At 47.6% G+C, this 15316-nt stretch overlaps 8 protein-coding genes across 8 annotated transcripts; 4 read left to right on the top strand and 4 right to left on the bottom strand.

The window, feature by feature from the left end:
- Window positions 1-106: 106 nt before the first annotated feature.
- On the top strand, window positions 107-1364 carry VTP21DRAFT_2647 (uncharacterized protein; the record flags this gene model as incomplete). The annotated part of the gene is made up of 3 exons (XM_069392862.1): window positions 107-217; window positions 283-372; window positions 441-1364. 3 exons carry the CDS (start codon window positions 107-109, stop codon window positions 1362-1364), a joined length of 1125 nt encoding a protein of 374 aa, XP_069249895.1.
- Window positions 1365-1411: 47 nt separating this feature from the next.
- On the bottom strand, window positions 1412-1794 carry VTP21DRAFT_2648 (uncharacterized protein; the record flags this gene model as incomplete). Its single annotated transcript, XM_069392863.1, has 2 exons — window positions 1412-1636; window positions 1747-1794. The coding sequence occupies 2 exons, from the start codon at window positions 1792-1794 to the stop codon at window positions 1412-1414; spliced, it is 273 nt and encodes a 90-aa protein (XP_069249896.1).
- A 1428-nt stretch (window positions 1795-3222) lies between these two features.
- VTP21DRAFT_2649 (uncharacterized protein) lies at window positions 3223-4662 on the top strand (the record flags this gene model as incomplete). Its single annotated transcript, XM_069392864.1, has 4 exons — window positions 3223-3329; window positions 3399-3564; window positions 3651-4008; window positions 4076-4662. 4 exons carry the CDS (start codon window positions 3223-3225, stop codon window positions 4660-4662), a joined length of 1218 nt encoding a protein of 405 aa, XP_069249897.1.
- Window positions 4663-5225: 563 nt separating this feature from the next.
- VTP21DRAFT_2650 (uncharacterized protein) lies at window positions 5226-6032 on the bottom strand (the record flags this gene model as incomplete). Its single annotated transcript, XM_069392866.1, has 5 exons — window positions 5226-5346; window positions 5410-5487; window positions 5551-5621; window positions 5682-5846; window positions 5985-6032. The coding sequence occupies 5 exons, from the start codon at window positions 6030-6032 to the stop codon at window positions 5226-5228; spliced, it is 483 nt and encodes a 160-aa protein (XP_069249898.1).
- A 242-nt stretch (window positions 6033-6274) lies between these two features.
- Window positions 6275-8161, top strand: VTP21DRAFT_2651 (uncharacterized protein; the record flags this gene model as incomplete). Its single annotated transcript, XM_069392867.1, has 10 exons — window positions 6275-6379; window positions 6484-6701; window positions 6760-6884; window positions 6946-7040; window positions 7124-7144; window positions 7209-7291; window positions 7359-7568; window positions 7629-7789; window positions 7852-7885; window positions 7951-8161. The coding sequence occupies 10 exons, from the start codon at window positions 6275-6277 to the stop codon at window positions 8159-8161; spliced, it is 1263 nt and encodes a 420-aa protein (XP_069249899.1).
- Window positions 8162-8789: 628 nt separating this feature from the next.
- Window positions 8790-10544, top strand: VTP21DRAFT_2652 (uncharacterized protein; the record flags this gene model as incomplete). Its single annotated transcript, XM_069392868.1, has 9 exons — window positions 8790-8898; window positions 8987-9118; window positions 9206-9392; window positions 9464-9493; window positions 9555-9672; window positions 9737-9832; window positions 9910-10009; window positions 10074-10333; window positions 10425-10544. The coding sequence occupies 9 exons, from the start codon at window positions 8790-8792 to the stop codon at window positions 10542-10544; spliced, it is 1152 nt and encodes a 383-aa protein (XP_069249900.1).
- Window positions 10545-11091: 547 nt separating this feature from the next.
- Window positions 11092-13961, bottom strand: VTP21DRAFT_2653 (uncharacterized protein; the record flags this gene model as incomplete). The annotated part of the gene is made up of 9 exons (XM_069392869.1): window positions 11092-11588; window positions 11657-11707; window positions 11796-12079; window positions 12148-12225; window positions 12334-12403; window positions 12470-13274; window positions 13364-13535; window positions 13623-13729; window positions 13794-13961. 9 exons carry the CDS (start codon window positions 13959-13961, stop codon window positions 11092-11094), a joined length of 2232 nt encoding a protein of 743 aa, XP_069249901.1.
- Window positions 13962-14311: 350 nt separating this feature from the next.
- VTP21DRAFT_2654 (uncharacterized protein) lies at window positions 14312-14828 on the bottom strand (the record flags this gene model as incomplete). The annotated part of the gene is made up of 2 exons (XM_069392870.1): window positions 14312-14541; window positions 14756-14828. The coding sequence occupies 2 exons, from the start codon at window positions 14826-14828 to the stop codon at window positions 14312-14314; spliced, it is 303 nt and encodes a 100-aa protein (XP_069249902.1).
- Between the last annotated feature and the right edge of the window lie 488 nt (window positions 14829-15316).

Below are 15316 nucleotides of genomic sequence, written 5' to 3' on the forward strand. Positions count from 1 at the left end.
TTCTGCGCCTCCTCTCTCTCTCTCTCTCTCTCTTCAACCGCCCGCTGCTTCTCAGTCTCTCTTTCTCTCCTCTAACTCATTCCATCCTCGCTCTATTTATCCCACAATGGCATCCTATCCAATCGACAGCGGCGTAGAAACCTCCCCCTCCATGTCGCCCGAATGCAAGGCGAGAAACCTGTCTGCCGTGCTAGTGAAGCCGGGCCAAATCCAAATGGTGAGATGCTGGATCTTGCGGCGGGGCAAGTGCGGAATCATTGACTAACTTGCGCTCTAATCTAGCAATACCGCGAGGTGCCTGAGCCAAAACCCGATGAAGTACAGGTGCAAGTCAAGGTCACCGGCATTTGCGGATCGGATGTCCACTACTGGGTAAGCGATTTCCTCAGAGGCCTCCTCTCCAATGGCTGTGTCTAACCCATCTCATTGCGCTTAATTAGCTCCATGGCCGTATTGCCGATTTTGTGGTGCAGGCCCCGATGGTGCTTGGGCACGAGAGCTCGGGCATCGTCACCGCGGTTGGCTCAGAGGTACATGATCTCAAGGTTGGCGACAATGTCGCCATCGAGCCCGGAGTGACCTGCCGCCGCTGCGAGTTCTGCAAAAAGGGGCGCTACAATCTCTGTCCGGACATCGTCTTCGCGGCCACGCCCCCGTACGATGGCACGCTGTGCAACTATATCACTTATCCAAGCGACTTCTGTTTCCGGGTGCCGGACAATGTGTCTCTGGAGGAGGCTGCGCTTGTCGAGCCACTAAGCGTGGCGGTCCATGCTGTGCAGCGCGCCGAGCTGGACTCTGGCCGGCACGTAATGGTGTTCGGGAGCGGCCCCATCGGGCTCCTGGTGAGCGCGGTTGCGCGCGCAGCCGGGTCGACCCGAGTGACGGTCGCAGACATCATCCCCTCTCGCCTCGAGTTTGCCAAGGAGTACGCCGCAACGGAGACTGTCTTGCTGCAGCGCCCGGCCGAGGGCGAGTCGAACCTCGAGTTTTCGCGCCGCACGGTCAAACACATCCGCGAGGAGCTTAACATTCCCCGCGCCGATGTGGTCTTTGACTGTACCGGTGCCGAGCCCTGTGTCCAGATGGCCATTGGCATGGCCAAGAATGGTGGCAAGGTTCTTCTGGTGGGCATGGGAAATCGGGATCAGCAGCTGCCCATCATGGATGCGGCAATTCGCGAGGTGGATATCAAGGGGACATTCCGCTACTGCAACACTTACCCGCGTGCGCTGCAAATGATCTCCTCCGGCTTGGTGGACGTAAAACCCTTAATCACACACCGCTTCAGTCTGGCGGATGCCCCGCGTGCGTTCGAAGCAGTTAAGAACGGCCAGGGAATCAAGGTGCAAATCTTGGGTTAAAAATTCCTTTCTGGACAGCGTGTTGTATAGCTTTCGCCTCTCTCCCCCTATTGCGTACCTGTTTTGTTCTCTATTTCTTTCTCCTCTTTCATGTTTGGAAAATTGGATATACAAGGATTTTTTTTTTCTCCCCTTTTGTTTTTAAGAATACCCTCTATACAATTTCCCCGCCTACATGGATTCAACCTTTTTTTTCCCCCTTTTGGATCCTCTTCTCTTTTGTACTGTGTAGTACTCCGCCTCATGATGGACGCTTTCTCTTTGATTACTTTCTATGTTATATTTCCCATTCGGCCTTCAACTATAAATTTTAGTTCTAATAAATGGGTTTCCCCCGCAAAAATAAAATAAAGTTTCCTCGAGTAAACTCAATTTTTGGCACGATTGATTTAATATACTCTGTTCCCATAGCAGGAAGGTGGATAGGCATGACAGTGACGTGAGTTAATAAAGAGGGGGAATGTATTTGGGTTAACCTTAGGAATGGCCGACACCTATGTATCGGCATCTTGCTGTTTCCTCACTATTAATGGGAGATGTTTTCTCTTTCTGTCAAAGACTTTACGTATATATTACAACCATGAATAAGAAAATGTGACTGCGTATAAATTTTGGAAAGCTTTGCCCGCCTCTACTAAAGGGGTTTAGTCACTAGACACACACTCGTGGTATCTATCTATGCCAACCCATCTCTGCCGACGACTCCTCGGCGTCGGTACAGTTCTAGTTTCTATTTGAGGATAACTTCTTCAGGTGGTTTATCGCCTAATCTCTCTTATCTCCTAAAGGCAAAGATGCATGATGCCTATGGGCTTGATTCAAAATTAATATGTGCTATGGATTAGGAAAGTCCGCCGTCGAAAAAGAGAGGGAAAAGGTAAGTAAGATGACGGGTTGTGGTTAGACGGGAGAAAATATAAGATAAATGAAAAATAGGAGGGAGAAAAAAATTTAATTAACCGTCTATTTTTTATCATTTCATCATAATTTGGCCGAATTGCAAATTCAGCCAGAACACTTGCTTTCTACAGTTATCTCGGTTTGAAGGTCGCCTTGAAAGCTCGTTAAGCAAAAGGATTATATCATGTATTGGTGTTAAAATATTGGCAAAGAATAATTCTATTGTAGAGGATCTATTTTTTTGGCATCCTTCTTAGCAATTTTTGCATCGGTCTCTGTAGCCGAACTTGGAGGGGGAGAGGATGCTACACGCTAGCTCTGCTCCCTGTATTCCGAACCTAAATGGCCACCTGACCGGATCCGAGGGATCTGAACGAGCCTAAAAGCCAATGCATTGAATATATCCTATGACCAGGGACATCAAGGAGAACGAGGCGTTACTGAATAAAGAAGAATAATTTCCGCATGCGGGTCAAGGCTCCCATCTACGGGATTGGCAGTCACTCTTAAACGGAGGTTAATTTTGATCTACTAACTGCCTACCTTTTCATTCCCATCCCCTTATAAAGGATGCAGTTGGAATCGCAGGACCTTTTTAACAAAACTTTTTTTTGCGATTTTACATCGACTATTTTACTTGATTTGATTCGATCTGATTTGAGTTTTCTTATACAGCCGCTTGGGATCTCGTCCGGTTTTCTTTTTTGGTTTTTATCTACTTCAAGATCGGTCACAGGAGGACGCGCGTAGTCTTGACTCTTCTGTATTTATATTTTAATGTAAGTGGGAGGGGAAAAAAAAATATATATATATATATCTCTGGAGGGAACAGATTCCCTTGTTTTCTTTTGCCACAGTGTTGTTTCTAAAAGCCCGCCTGTTGCGCGGTTTCGGCTTCTCCCCACACTCGATGATGCTAGCGTGTAGTGTTGATAACCGTTTTTTCTAACTAGTAACTATGAGATTCTTAATTGCGATTACCGCCTTGTTCTTGTTCCACTTGGCAACGGTGGCGTCCGAACCCGTGGCGGCGAGTCCTGCCAACATGACCAAGGGCTCTCTACGGTAAGCTCAACCCCTGACAAGACCGTCAACTAGGGGAGCCATGTTAACTCTGGGTTTTCCGTTGGCTAGATTGCCTATCAGGAGGAGAAACGCAAACCGTAAAAGCACGCCAGTGCATGCACTGGCAGCCGCGAAAAGACTTGGTTTGAAGACTCCGTTGATGAGACGGGGAGGACATGGAGGACATGGAGGAACCGCAAGTGAACAGCTAACCGATTACTTGTTGGATGTTGAGGTGAGCCGCCCAGTCCATCCTCAATAGCGTCACTGCACTAGCTTAGAATTGAAACTGTTTTCTTTTATTCTTCCCTGGGGCACCAGTACTATGCAGAAGTGGAGGTTGGCACTCCGGGACAGAAGTTCAAAGTCGATATCGATACAGGCAGCGCCGATTTCTGGATCTACTCGACCGGGTGCAAAGCCGCAGCGTGTCTCAATCACGTCCGATTCAAATCCTCGTCCTCAAAGACCTTTGCTGCAGTGAACGCCACATGGCAAATCGCGTACGTAGACGGCTCCTTCGTGTCGGGAGATCAAGCGCACGACTCGGTCACGATTGGAGGCATTGTGGTTCGAGACCAATCGATTGGGCTGGCGACGGCAGCCAGCAACGAGTTCAAGAATGATGTGATCGATGGTCTGTTTGGGTTGTCGTTCCCGGCGATTGCGCGTTTGCAGGGTAAGTCGGATCAGGAGGCCGCCAGTCTTTGACCCGATTCCATCCTATTGCTTTCTTATTTTTTCAGGGCCTCCTGTGTTCCAGAACATGATCAAGCAAAAGCTCATCAAAGAACCGGTGTTCAGTGTTTGGTTGGGCAAGCAAGCCGAGGGAGGGGGTGGCGAAATAGTGTTTGGCGAGGCGGACTCTGGGCATCACGTCGGCGAGATCCTCTACGTGCCGGTGACGGAGCAGCGCTACTGGTCCGTGAAGGCCGACGGGGTGAGTTTCCTCGGGGCTGATCTCGACGAGTCCGGGCCTGCCATCATCGATACCGGCTCAACCGTATTGATTCTCCCGGTGTCCCTCACCGGCAGTATCCACGCAAAGATTCCCGGGGCTGTCAACGACCGATATTGGGGATGGCTGGTGCCCTGTGACACCCCCAAGAAAATCCCTAAAGCGGCGCTGACCTTCTATTTCGGGGGCAAAGGGTTCAATATACCCATTGAGGATTTGGTGCGCGAGCAATCGCCCGTCTCGGGAATGTGCTTTTCCGCCATGATTGGTAGCTATTCGGGGCCATGGCTGCTGGGTGCTGTTTTTATCAAGAACAATTATTGCGTGTTTGATGCAGGTCGGTCACGAGTAGGTTTTGCGCCAGTGAAGAAATAGAGATCATTCCAACCTTATCCGTTAGAGGACTAGACACTAAATTTTGCTTTCTCGCTCTTTTTTTTCTTGATATTTTTTTCTTTACTTGCTATCTTTTTTTTTGGATTTTATATATTGACATTTAAAATGTAGATATTTCTATATATATAGTAATATAGAAAACAAAAATGAAACACTCAGATTGGATGGGTAGCCTAGGAGGACAATGTTTCCTTAAAAATGTTGTGCAGAAAACAACTATGTGTATAAAATTAGTGAAGAGTTGTGAATAGGTGGTGCTCAATGTGAACATCGGCGGATAGCAATCCATCGTATTATTGAAATAGATCGCACTCGAGAGTACGGTAAAGCTCACATAGGTTGATAAACAGCCAAGAATCATTTAATACAATAATAACCTTGTGGGGAAAAGGCTAAAACGATAATGTAGACAAGTTTTCGACGATATTCTCAAACATATACGTTATAAGGCTAGAATAAAATATCATATAAACAATACAGATGCGAATCAAAATATATACGCTTAATTTAAATGTCAAGGGAGCTGAAGAATCTTGAGCGGGCTAGTGGCAGGCCATGGACCTGCCCACACGCCGGCGCATTTGGATGGCGTCTGCCGTGAAGAAGCCCGTTCCGGCACCGAGGACAACGCTGAGCATCAAAAATCCATTGTACGTCATAAACCTAACCAATGCCATCAAAAAATTAACCATAGTTACAGCTTTAGATGCACAGGAGGATCATTACACCAGCATGAGCCAAAATGCTCCACCTACAAGGATAGCGTAGAGAAATGAACGGTACAATTGCTGTGAATAACTGATGCTCAAGTAACATCAAAAGTGAATGGGAGAGTAACTCGATAATTTAAACTATGGATGTGCATACCTTATATAATTGCCATCACCTAATAGAGGTTGCGAAGCAGATAGCTCCTCTTGCGCTCCGGAATTCACATTCTACAAGACACAACAGTTAATGCATGTACTAAACCATGCACAAGAATATATATGGGCGACCTTGAACAGTTTCTCATCGTATCTAGATGCATAGAAACGAAGCCATTCATATAGGACGGATATAAGAAACACTGCAGCACACGAGACAACCAAACTGACGATGCTGTTAATTTGCCACCATTTGAATACAATGCACACATGTTCTATGTCCCAGTTGAAATACATCTGATGGAATGAAGACAAGGAACCATGGAAATTTGAGTGGCAGTAACGGTTGGAAAAGCAGGAGTTAGAAATTATAATTCATAGCCCCAAAACCTGCGTCTGTGATAATATTGTATGGTTGTAATTCTGAAGACTCACCTTCATTGAACAGGACATGTCCATATCTCCATGGCCACCGTGATCCATGATTATATATAGAATCAAGACAAATTTGAAAATTCAAAAAGGGAGTAATGAGGATTAAGAACAATGATAAGAGGACTTGACATTACTCCAAAGATCCACGCATTGATGCTCCGATATCCACCTCATCACTTGTGACTGCCTTGCACATTCCGTTTGAAAACGCGTTTTACGCGTTGCTCCTTGGAAATATTTCGCGCCTGAAAGCCTATAGCGATTCTTAGTTCCTCAATCTCTTTATTATCATGTCCAGCATAGAGGATATGAACCTGCAATATGAACCTCTCGAGGTGATAGGTTCTGGTTCTTTCGGTCTCATACGCAAAATACGACGAAAATCGGATGGAAAGGTATGTTTCTTTGACTAGATATAGGGAGCTTTGGCCTTGACTAACCATCGTCCATAATCTTTTGGATCTTGAAAAAAAAAAAACACATGTATTTATTTCAATAGATACTTGCGCGTAAAGAACTCAATTTTCATCAAATGTCGGAAAAGGAAAGACAGCAGCTTGTTGCGGAAGTGAATATTCTACGTGGCCTTCGTCACCCTAATATAGTGCGTTATTACGAGAGGTTTGTGGATAAGGAGCGGGGAATTCTGAACATCATCATGGAATGGTGTGGGGGCGGGGATCTGGGCACACTTATCCGACGATGTAAAAAAGAAGGGTGGGTGCATTAGAGAAGTTTTGAATTAACTTGGACCTAATCCACTTTGCGCATTTAGGAAATACATTGGGGAGGACATAATTTGGAACTTCTTTACGCAGATAGTCATGGCATTGCACGAATGCCATATACCAAAAGGCGAGAGGAATGTTGTTCTTCATCGTGATATAAAACCGGATAATGGCAAGATTGGATTGGATTATTATGCGGGTACAGTAGGCTAATTGGATAAGCTACCATGTAGTGTTTCTGGATTCAAATGGCAACGTGAAGTTGGGTGATTTTGGGTTATCGCGCGTGCTAGATCCCGAGAAGAGTTTTGCGATGACGTTTGTCGGGGTAAGTTTGTCACTGCATTCATATCTCTGCTCGATCCCGTAGTGGATACATTCTCCTCATCTCATCTTGCACTGCTCCTCTAGACTCCATACTACATGTCTCCAGTAAATTCGCTCTGCCTTTGAAGTTTTCCAAAAATAGATTCGATAAAAAACAAATTTCATTTAGGAACTGATGAGTGAATCCACGTACAATACCAAGTCGGATATCTGGGCCTTAGGCTGTCTTCTCTTTGAGATGTGCTCCCTTGAGTAATATTGCCTTTTATTTTTAGCCCTCTCTCCACCTCGTTGTGGTTAAATATTGTCTTCTACTTAGACCTCCATTCAAAGCAAAAACACATGCTCAACTGGCTGCCAGAATAAAGCAGGGTATCATTCCTCCATTGCCCGCGCAATACTCCCAGGAGGTTGGCCGCGTTATCAAATCCATGCTTCAGCTGAATCCTGCCAAGCGGCCCTCAACAGGTGATTTCTTCAAACTGGACCGTATGCGGCTGTGTCATAAAGAGCGCGAAATCTATGCATAGTAAGTGGGTGAATCCAATTTGGTGGCAGCTGAGTGGTGACATTCTATGTTCGATGATAGTCACCAAGAGTTGAAACGAAGGGAAGAGGAGCTGAAAAAACGTGAAGTTGCGTTTGAGGCAAGAGAGAAGGAGATATTGGAGAGAGAGGCTGCGGTAGCAAAAAAGGAGGAGGAGCTGAGGCAGAAGGAGGCTAGACTTATGGATATCGACAAGAGGCCAGGTAATTTTGAAGGTCTAGTTTAGGAAGAAATATGAGCTGGATGCTTTTCTGGTAACTTTTAGGGCGTATTTCCGTTGAAGAACGGTCCACCACCAAGTATGTAGAGACTTTGTAGTCTTCGTAGAGTGTTTGGGCGACTTACATTTTATATTTGTCTACAGCGTCATAAAATCCACGCTACACGCTACACGCACACCCCAACGAAGAAAATCCTTTATAAGCGCCTACGGGGCACGCCCGCCTATCCCCTCAGCCTTTAGCGACAACAAGAATCTGTGTGACGTTTACCCGACTGCTGAGACACTCTACGGAGAGGATGAGGAGATGCCGAGTCCGTTCATTAGACGACAGAGATCCATGACGAAAGTGTAAAATATATACAGACTTTATTATACCTCCCGTTTTTTTTATAATTTTTTGTTATTGTTGCTGCTATTTTTGCTTTTTTTCTTCTATTCTTTAATTAAAACCTTACCCTACCGTCGAGTTTGGGGATAGACTTAGAAGTGGGTATAGGACCGCACCCATTCCTCTGTTCAATCAGAGAGGGATCCGAATTATGCAGATGGAAGGCTGAAAATAATCCCTCATATTATATCATGTACACCTAGGATTGTTTGGGGTTTATATCCAGCTTACTTGGCGGAATCGTGCAGACACGGAACTTTATGTCTTAGTCATAAGCCACAGAGAAGTTTGATATTTGCTCAATAGCCATAATTAGACTTCACTCTTGTTGCATACTCATCAACGAGTTCTCGCGCTCTCTCTGTACCTACCCTATCACCTTATCAACGCTCCACTGCACCTGAATTTCATGTGCCTATTATTACGAACAAAGTCCGGAGTCGATTTTTTGGTAGAGCGATCTAATTCGCTAATTTAAAATAGAGTTGCGTTCAGAACACTAAATCCATGCTTAAAGAAAAATAAAGAAGACGGTTAGCATCTCCGGTCACTCTTCATCTGCGGAATCTATCATTAGCAAGGGAGATTGAATATGGCTCCATCTGAGTATTCAGCCCATGGAATCGGCATTGGGAATCTCCCGGATCAGCGACACAAGATTGTGGCTAGAAGAGGGGCCAATTTTACCATCATGGTGGCAGGTAGATCCTTTAGGATTAAGAATTCGATGAATTAGTCCAGGTAGAAGCGATGTTTGAACACCTGCTTTTGTTCATCTGCACTCTTTAGGTGAAAGTGGACTTGGAAAGAGCACCTTTATCAATACTCTCTTTACAACAACCATTAAAGATTATAAGGATCCCAAACAGCGTCAGCAGAAGCAGCTTGATCGTACTGTCGAAATTGACATCACCCGGGCTGGTAATTTTCAGTACCTCTAGGCTGTCGTACTCCCACTCAAAAGATAACCCCGCTTTCTGTCGTCCTTTTTGGATACTAAAAATGCAGAACTCGAAGAGAAGAATTTCAGAGTTAAGCTTACCGTCATTGACACCCCCGGCTTTGGAGACTATGTGAACAACAAAAATAGTTGGGTTTCTATTGTCGATTTCATAGACGACCAACACGAGAACTACATGCGCCAGGAGCAGCAACCCGTGCGGCAGGAGCTAACCGATATGCGGGTCCATGTCTGGTGAGTCATGGAGGCATTCGATTGAGTCTTGTCTACGATAGAAACGCTCATTCTTTTTGAATGTATTCTAGCCTCTATTTCATTCGACCCACAGGGCACAGGTAGCAACATGCTAGTTCCTTGAGCTCTTTTCCTTGTCTTCTAACTATTTCCATTGGTCAGTTTGAAGCCCTTGGACATCGAGGTGATGAAGCGTTTGGGATCTCGTGTGAACTTGATACCTGTCATCGCCAAAGTAGATACCTTGACGAAGCCTGATCTTGAGAAGTTTAAACGCAATGTAACCAGTCCGGAATCCAAACTTTTTCCCACGGCCTGCATCTAACAACTTATTTTGCAAATAGATTCGTGATGTGATCGAGGCCCAGAACATATGCGTTTACTCGTGCCCCATTGAGTCGGAGGATGAGTCAGTGACCCAACGTAACCATGAGATTATGGTAATTTTGCTTCTTCATCGAAACCTAAGATGGATGGCACGCTAAGTCCCTTTATTCTTTGATAAATCGGTCGCTAGGCTGCCATGCCGTTTGGAATTATTGGATCGGATCAAGATGTGACCACCTCGGATGGGCGTGTTGTTAAGGGCCGTCAGTATACATGGGGAGTTGCCGAAGGTAGCCAATGGCTTGCTTTTTGCCTCGGAGAAGAATTTCGAACTAAACTCTACTTCTTTGTCAGTGGAAAATGAGAATCACTGCGATTTCAAGAAGCTGCGTAGCCTCTTGATCCGCACTCATATGCTCGATCTCATCCATACCACCGAGGAGATCCACTACGAAAAGTACCGCCAGCAGCAAATGGAGACACGCAAGTTCGGAGAGCCCAAGGTGCGCAAATATGACAGCCCCAAGTTCCGTGAAGAGGAAGAGGCCCTCCGCCGGCGTTTCACGGAGCAGGTGAAAATTGAAGAAGCCCGGTTCCGCAAGTGGGAGCAACAGGTAAATTGGCTTGGTCCCAAGAGAAAAAGGTTAAAGCTATCTCTAAGATTCCTTCCCCCCCCCCCCCCCTCTTCAATCCCCTACACTCCAGCTTATTGCGGAACGTGATCGTCTCAACAAGGATCTGGAGCAGAGTCACGCGAAGATAAAGGCCCTGGAGGCCGAATTAGAGCAACTTGGGTTGCACTCTGGAAAATCACTGAGGAGATAACGACGGTGATTTTTCCTTATTTTTTTATAATTTAACCAGGCTTCCCCTATCCCTTCCACATCTAGCCTTGAGCTGATGGACGTGTCTGTTGTACTGAATGTTTATTTGTGAAATGAGTTTGTTAGCTCTTCAACTCTCTTTAAGTTTTGTCACTTGTGATAGTTCTGGCGTAACAGAATATAGGTAGAGGTTCCCCTTAATCGAAAAAATGTATCAATCAGCCGACTTACACAGCCGAAATTGGGCCATTGCGTCCCCCCCGCCCTAATGCTCATGTTAAAAAAAGAAAGACGCTATATTTTCCCTGCCGCATGTTACTATAAATACATTAACAACCTCGGATTGTACCCATATAAAAGAGAAGCAAAAGAAAACTTTCAAGGATAAGCGAATATTTCAAATCTCCCCGGGGGGGGGGGGGGAGGAGTAACACGATGCCGCCTCAAAATCTGCCCAGATATTAGAAAAACAGAACAGTATACCGTGGGAATTGATGATATGAGAGAGAAGTGATATATAGAGAAGGATTATATACAGATTGAATAGTCTAACAAGTGTATTTCCAACCCTCTGGGCTAACCAGCCCCCTTAGTTCTTTCACCCGCCCCATTAGCACCGCACGTTCTTGTGGCGGTAATGGGGGCGCTTTATTCTCCTTCGCAGGACTTCTTCCCCCTGGCTCCACCTCTATAGTGTCCTCACTTCCCCTCACCTTTTCCGGGTGGAAGCAAAGTGGTTTCCTCCCATAAGTCGACACAATGGGCAGGAAATTTCGGTGAACCTTCAGCTCTCTTCCTATTTCCTGCTCTAGTTTGTCATATTCCTCCGTGGCTATGTACATGATTTTGGTAAGATAGGGTCGTAAGGAATGTAAGAACTGCATCCAGTTGTCGCGGCCCAGCTGACCAATATTCCCAGCAAACTCGCCAATTGGAAACGGCACCGTTATGGATTGAATGTCTTCGAGACCTAGCAGACTAAAGTGTAGGTGAATCTTGTTTGCCCAGCTGGGGTCAATATCGCGGGCTCGCATCGCATTATATACTAGACAATGGGCCTAGAGTGGTTAGAGGAGAAAAAAAAAAGGCAAAAACTTATAAAAATACACTTACACCCATCTGCAAGTTTCCTGAATGCCTTGCCACCCCGACGAAGATCGTAATCTGTAAAATAAAACAAAATAAAATAAAATGCTCTCAGTTGGTCTCTGTGGCCAGCCCTCGAGCACAGTAGATCCCGTGTCAAGCTTACCCGCTTCGACAATCTCCAAATAGCCTCCAGGCTTCAGGATCCTCAGAGCTTCTTGAATGACGCTTGGCCATTCACTCTTCACCAGGCCAAAATGCATACACCTTTGGAACACTACATCAAAGGTATTATCCGCAAATGGAAGAGCTTGGGCCACATTTCCGAGCATAAAGCTGCAGTTTTCTGGCATAATATGCTGCGGGAACATGGGACTAGCATCGATGCCGATAAAGCGGCTATTGGGGTACTCGGTGGCCATCTCCATGCACCATGTACCAGGACCGCATCTACCAAGTTAATAATGGAGGTAAGCTTCCTAGATAGAGCGGAAAGAAGAATCGTCCTGAATATAGACCCAATGTCCACCACCATGGCTCCCTCCTCTAAAATTCCATGAACAGGTGCAAGGAAATTATTATCAGCAAATAGGTAGCTATGGGATAATATACATACGAAGGGGGGGGGGGGGGAGGAAGCAAAGGAGAGGGGGTGAGCATTCGAATGTTTTCAAAGTAAAGGCCATTGTGCGTGGATAAATTACCGAAAAGAATAGTGTTGTATAATAAGGCGATCTATCTCCCCCTGGTCATTAGGCAGAATGTAGTGTACACCTATTTGTATTCTCACAGATGAGCGGATCAAGCTGGACATTCATGGGAAAGTGGGGCTAACTCTACCTGGTTCATCGAGGAACCGCCGCCCCTCCAACCATTTGTATCGCACCTGGTCTGAAGCAGGGGCTTGTGCCTGGTTTTCACCCAACTTGTGCGAAGCTTCGCCCACCTCCAGCCCAGGGTTGGCGATGGCCCGAAGCTGCATTCCTGCAGTTTCGTCCCACTCCTCCTCCTCATTTATCCTCTCCCTCCTCACCTCAAAGTTGGAGCCATGTTGCAGCGAGACGAATTCCTCGCCCAGGTCCTTGCTCGGGAGGTCGGCCGATTTCATCCACCACCGCGAATCCAGCCCCGTCCGAGACTCGCCGCCTCCGGCGGCGCCGGTGCTCTCCATTTTCCCATCGGTCCTGGTGCCCCTGCCGGACGCCCACCGATTCTGCATTAGCGCCGTGTTTCCAAGCGCTGACGCGACGGCGGGGTTGAGGAGGAACACGATCAGATTCAGGATGCCCTGGATTCCGGTGGTGATGGCCACCACCTTGAACGTTTGGGAGTAGATGGCGAAGTCCACGCTGTTCGTGGCCTGCAGCCACCCCAGGACCGAGGACGCCGGCTGGCAAATGATCAGCACCAGCGGATAGAGCGAGATTCGCAGCACATGGAAAATAAGCCGCCGCTCTTGGAACCGCGCCTCGGGGCGGATGATGTGCCGGTTTTTTTTGAGGTCGATGAGGTCGCGCAGCACGCGCACCATCACCGTGATAATGATCGCGATGGAGTACGCAATAGCAAGGCACATCCACAGGTTATTGGCCAGGATATTGAACAGGAACTCCGAGCCCATGCCCCAGTTGGTATAGAAGCGGTGCTATAGAGAAAGAGAGCGTGAGTTTTGGCTCTTCGCCCACCATAGGTGGGGGAGAGGCAGGCAGCCCTTGGAGTCGGGCCAGAACCGACCTGCTTCGTGTCCCAGTACACGTCCCCGATGACCAGAGCGGGGAAGGGGATAATGACGGAGAGGGCGGTGGATATGGGGAAATACCACCGCTGGAACTTGAGCATGTCGCCGCGCCGGTGCAGGAAGGAGAGGTGCAGGTCGAACGAGATGGCGGTGGTTAGGAAGGCGAACCTATCCAAGGGGAGAGCGCATTAGCTAAGGAGGGGGGGGGGCCTAACACAAACATTATTCAACAAGCTCGAGTGTTTAGATAATAACCAAAGGGGGAAGAAGATGATGGTCCAAAAGAGGAAGCGGCAGAGGATGTGATTCGTCGGGAGCACCTTGTCCATCAAGCCAAAATTGGTGCGCAGCAGGAAGAAGCCCTGTTTATAGGATGGATGTGAGAACGATAAGGTGCGACGTCACGTTAAACTTTAAGATGTTTACGCGATAGAGGAAATCGGCCAAGCCAATCCAGAATGAGAGCTTAAAGGATATTGTGTTGACGACATCGGGCTGAGTCAGTCGAAGCCAGACCACCGTGGCCATGATGACGCCCCCGCTCACGATGGAGACGATGTTGATGGCCTGCTCTCCTGTGGTCACCTCGACCATGGCTGTGGAAGTTTGCGGGCAAGGCTAGGCGAGAGAGCGGGGCGACCGTGTACCATTCACTGAGGAGAAAAGCCCAAACAGCACGGAACCACTCAGCAAGCGTTTTTCTATTTTACGTGTTTGGCGCCGGCAAGCCTTCGGGGTTCAGGTAAGGCGGCGGGGCAAACGGGAAAAGCCATTTATTTATATGTTGGGGGCCTTTGGCGGTGGGCTTTTGGGGACTGCGAAATCCGTTTATAACCATGGATATCTGGCCCTATCTCGCCCTCTCTGCAACCGCCACTTTTTTTAGAGTAAACTTAGGATTACACCATTTTTTCAGGAAACAAGGTTGTCCCTTTCGGAACAAACTAAGAGATGCATACTAGTGCGGTATTATTTCTTCTAGATGTAACGGTGGCGGCGGGTTCCCCGCACACGCCCTCCCCCCGGCAACCGCCTGACTCTTGCAAACCGCCTGATGTGCTGGTGGTTTGGGAGACTCTATCGCGGAGGGCTGGCTGAGAGGCGAGCTTCCAGACCCCCCCTGTCGCAAAGAAGGCTTCCTCCGCGATTATCGCGGTGGGAATAAACCTACTCGCTAATCTCTGTGAAAAAAAAAAAATCTCGGGAGATGAACTCTAACTACCGCTTCAGCATGAACGAATATTGGGTCTGAGATTAAGGTTCCTAAGCATACCAATCCAGCACGGCTAGTGAGTTGAGGGCGGGCAGCTTCCGCCTGATCAAGGCTGCTCGTCACCCGTCGGCCGCAAGGCAGGCCCGGCTCAGAGTTGGATGCCTGATCAGCCTACCGTGTGAAATGGGTGTCTGCAGCAGCGGTTTACCCAGTTTGATCTCAGACTCCTGCAGGTCACTAGGGGGCATCGAGTTGGTGAGCGGGAAGAGTGGAAGAGCGGTGCTCTGATATCATGGCCCAAATTCGGACTTCTTTGGCCGAATACAAACAAAGCCTAACCTCGCTCGCGCCAGGAGCTCGAGGTACAAGCGCAGGAGTGTGTTTTCATTTATCCAGCATCTGCCTCCTTCCTCCATGGAAAACCGCGGTCTAATTAGGAGCCTGCAGCGCGATTGGTGTGTGGGGATGTATAGAAGCTTGCGAATTCATGAGCGCATCCGCGCATGCATCTAAGGGGGAAACCACAGAAAAAATCGTACCACTTCTACCCATTGGATCGGTCATGCTATGGTTGCAGCACTCGCCACGGCTGCTCCATCGTCGGCTTATGCCAAGGCTTCTCAGTGGTGGCCCTCGTATCCCCTCTCCCCCCCCCCCTTCCCCTCCAATTTAAACCCCGATATACGTCATAGTGTCCTATTTTGCAACCTCCGAGAGCAAAAGAGCTCGTGTGTGC

Source organism: Calcarisporiella thermophila (assembly GCF_041956535.1).
Source record: "Calcarisporiella thermophila strain CBS 279.70 unplaced genomic scaffold VTP21scaffold_15, whole genome shotgun sequence".
Classification (NCBI taxonomy): domain Eukaryota; kingdom Fungi; phylum Calcarisporiellomycota; class Calcarisporiellomycetes; order Calcarisporiellales; family Calcarisporiellaceae; genus Calcarisporiella; species Calcarisporiella thermophila.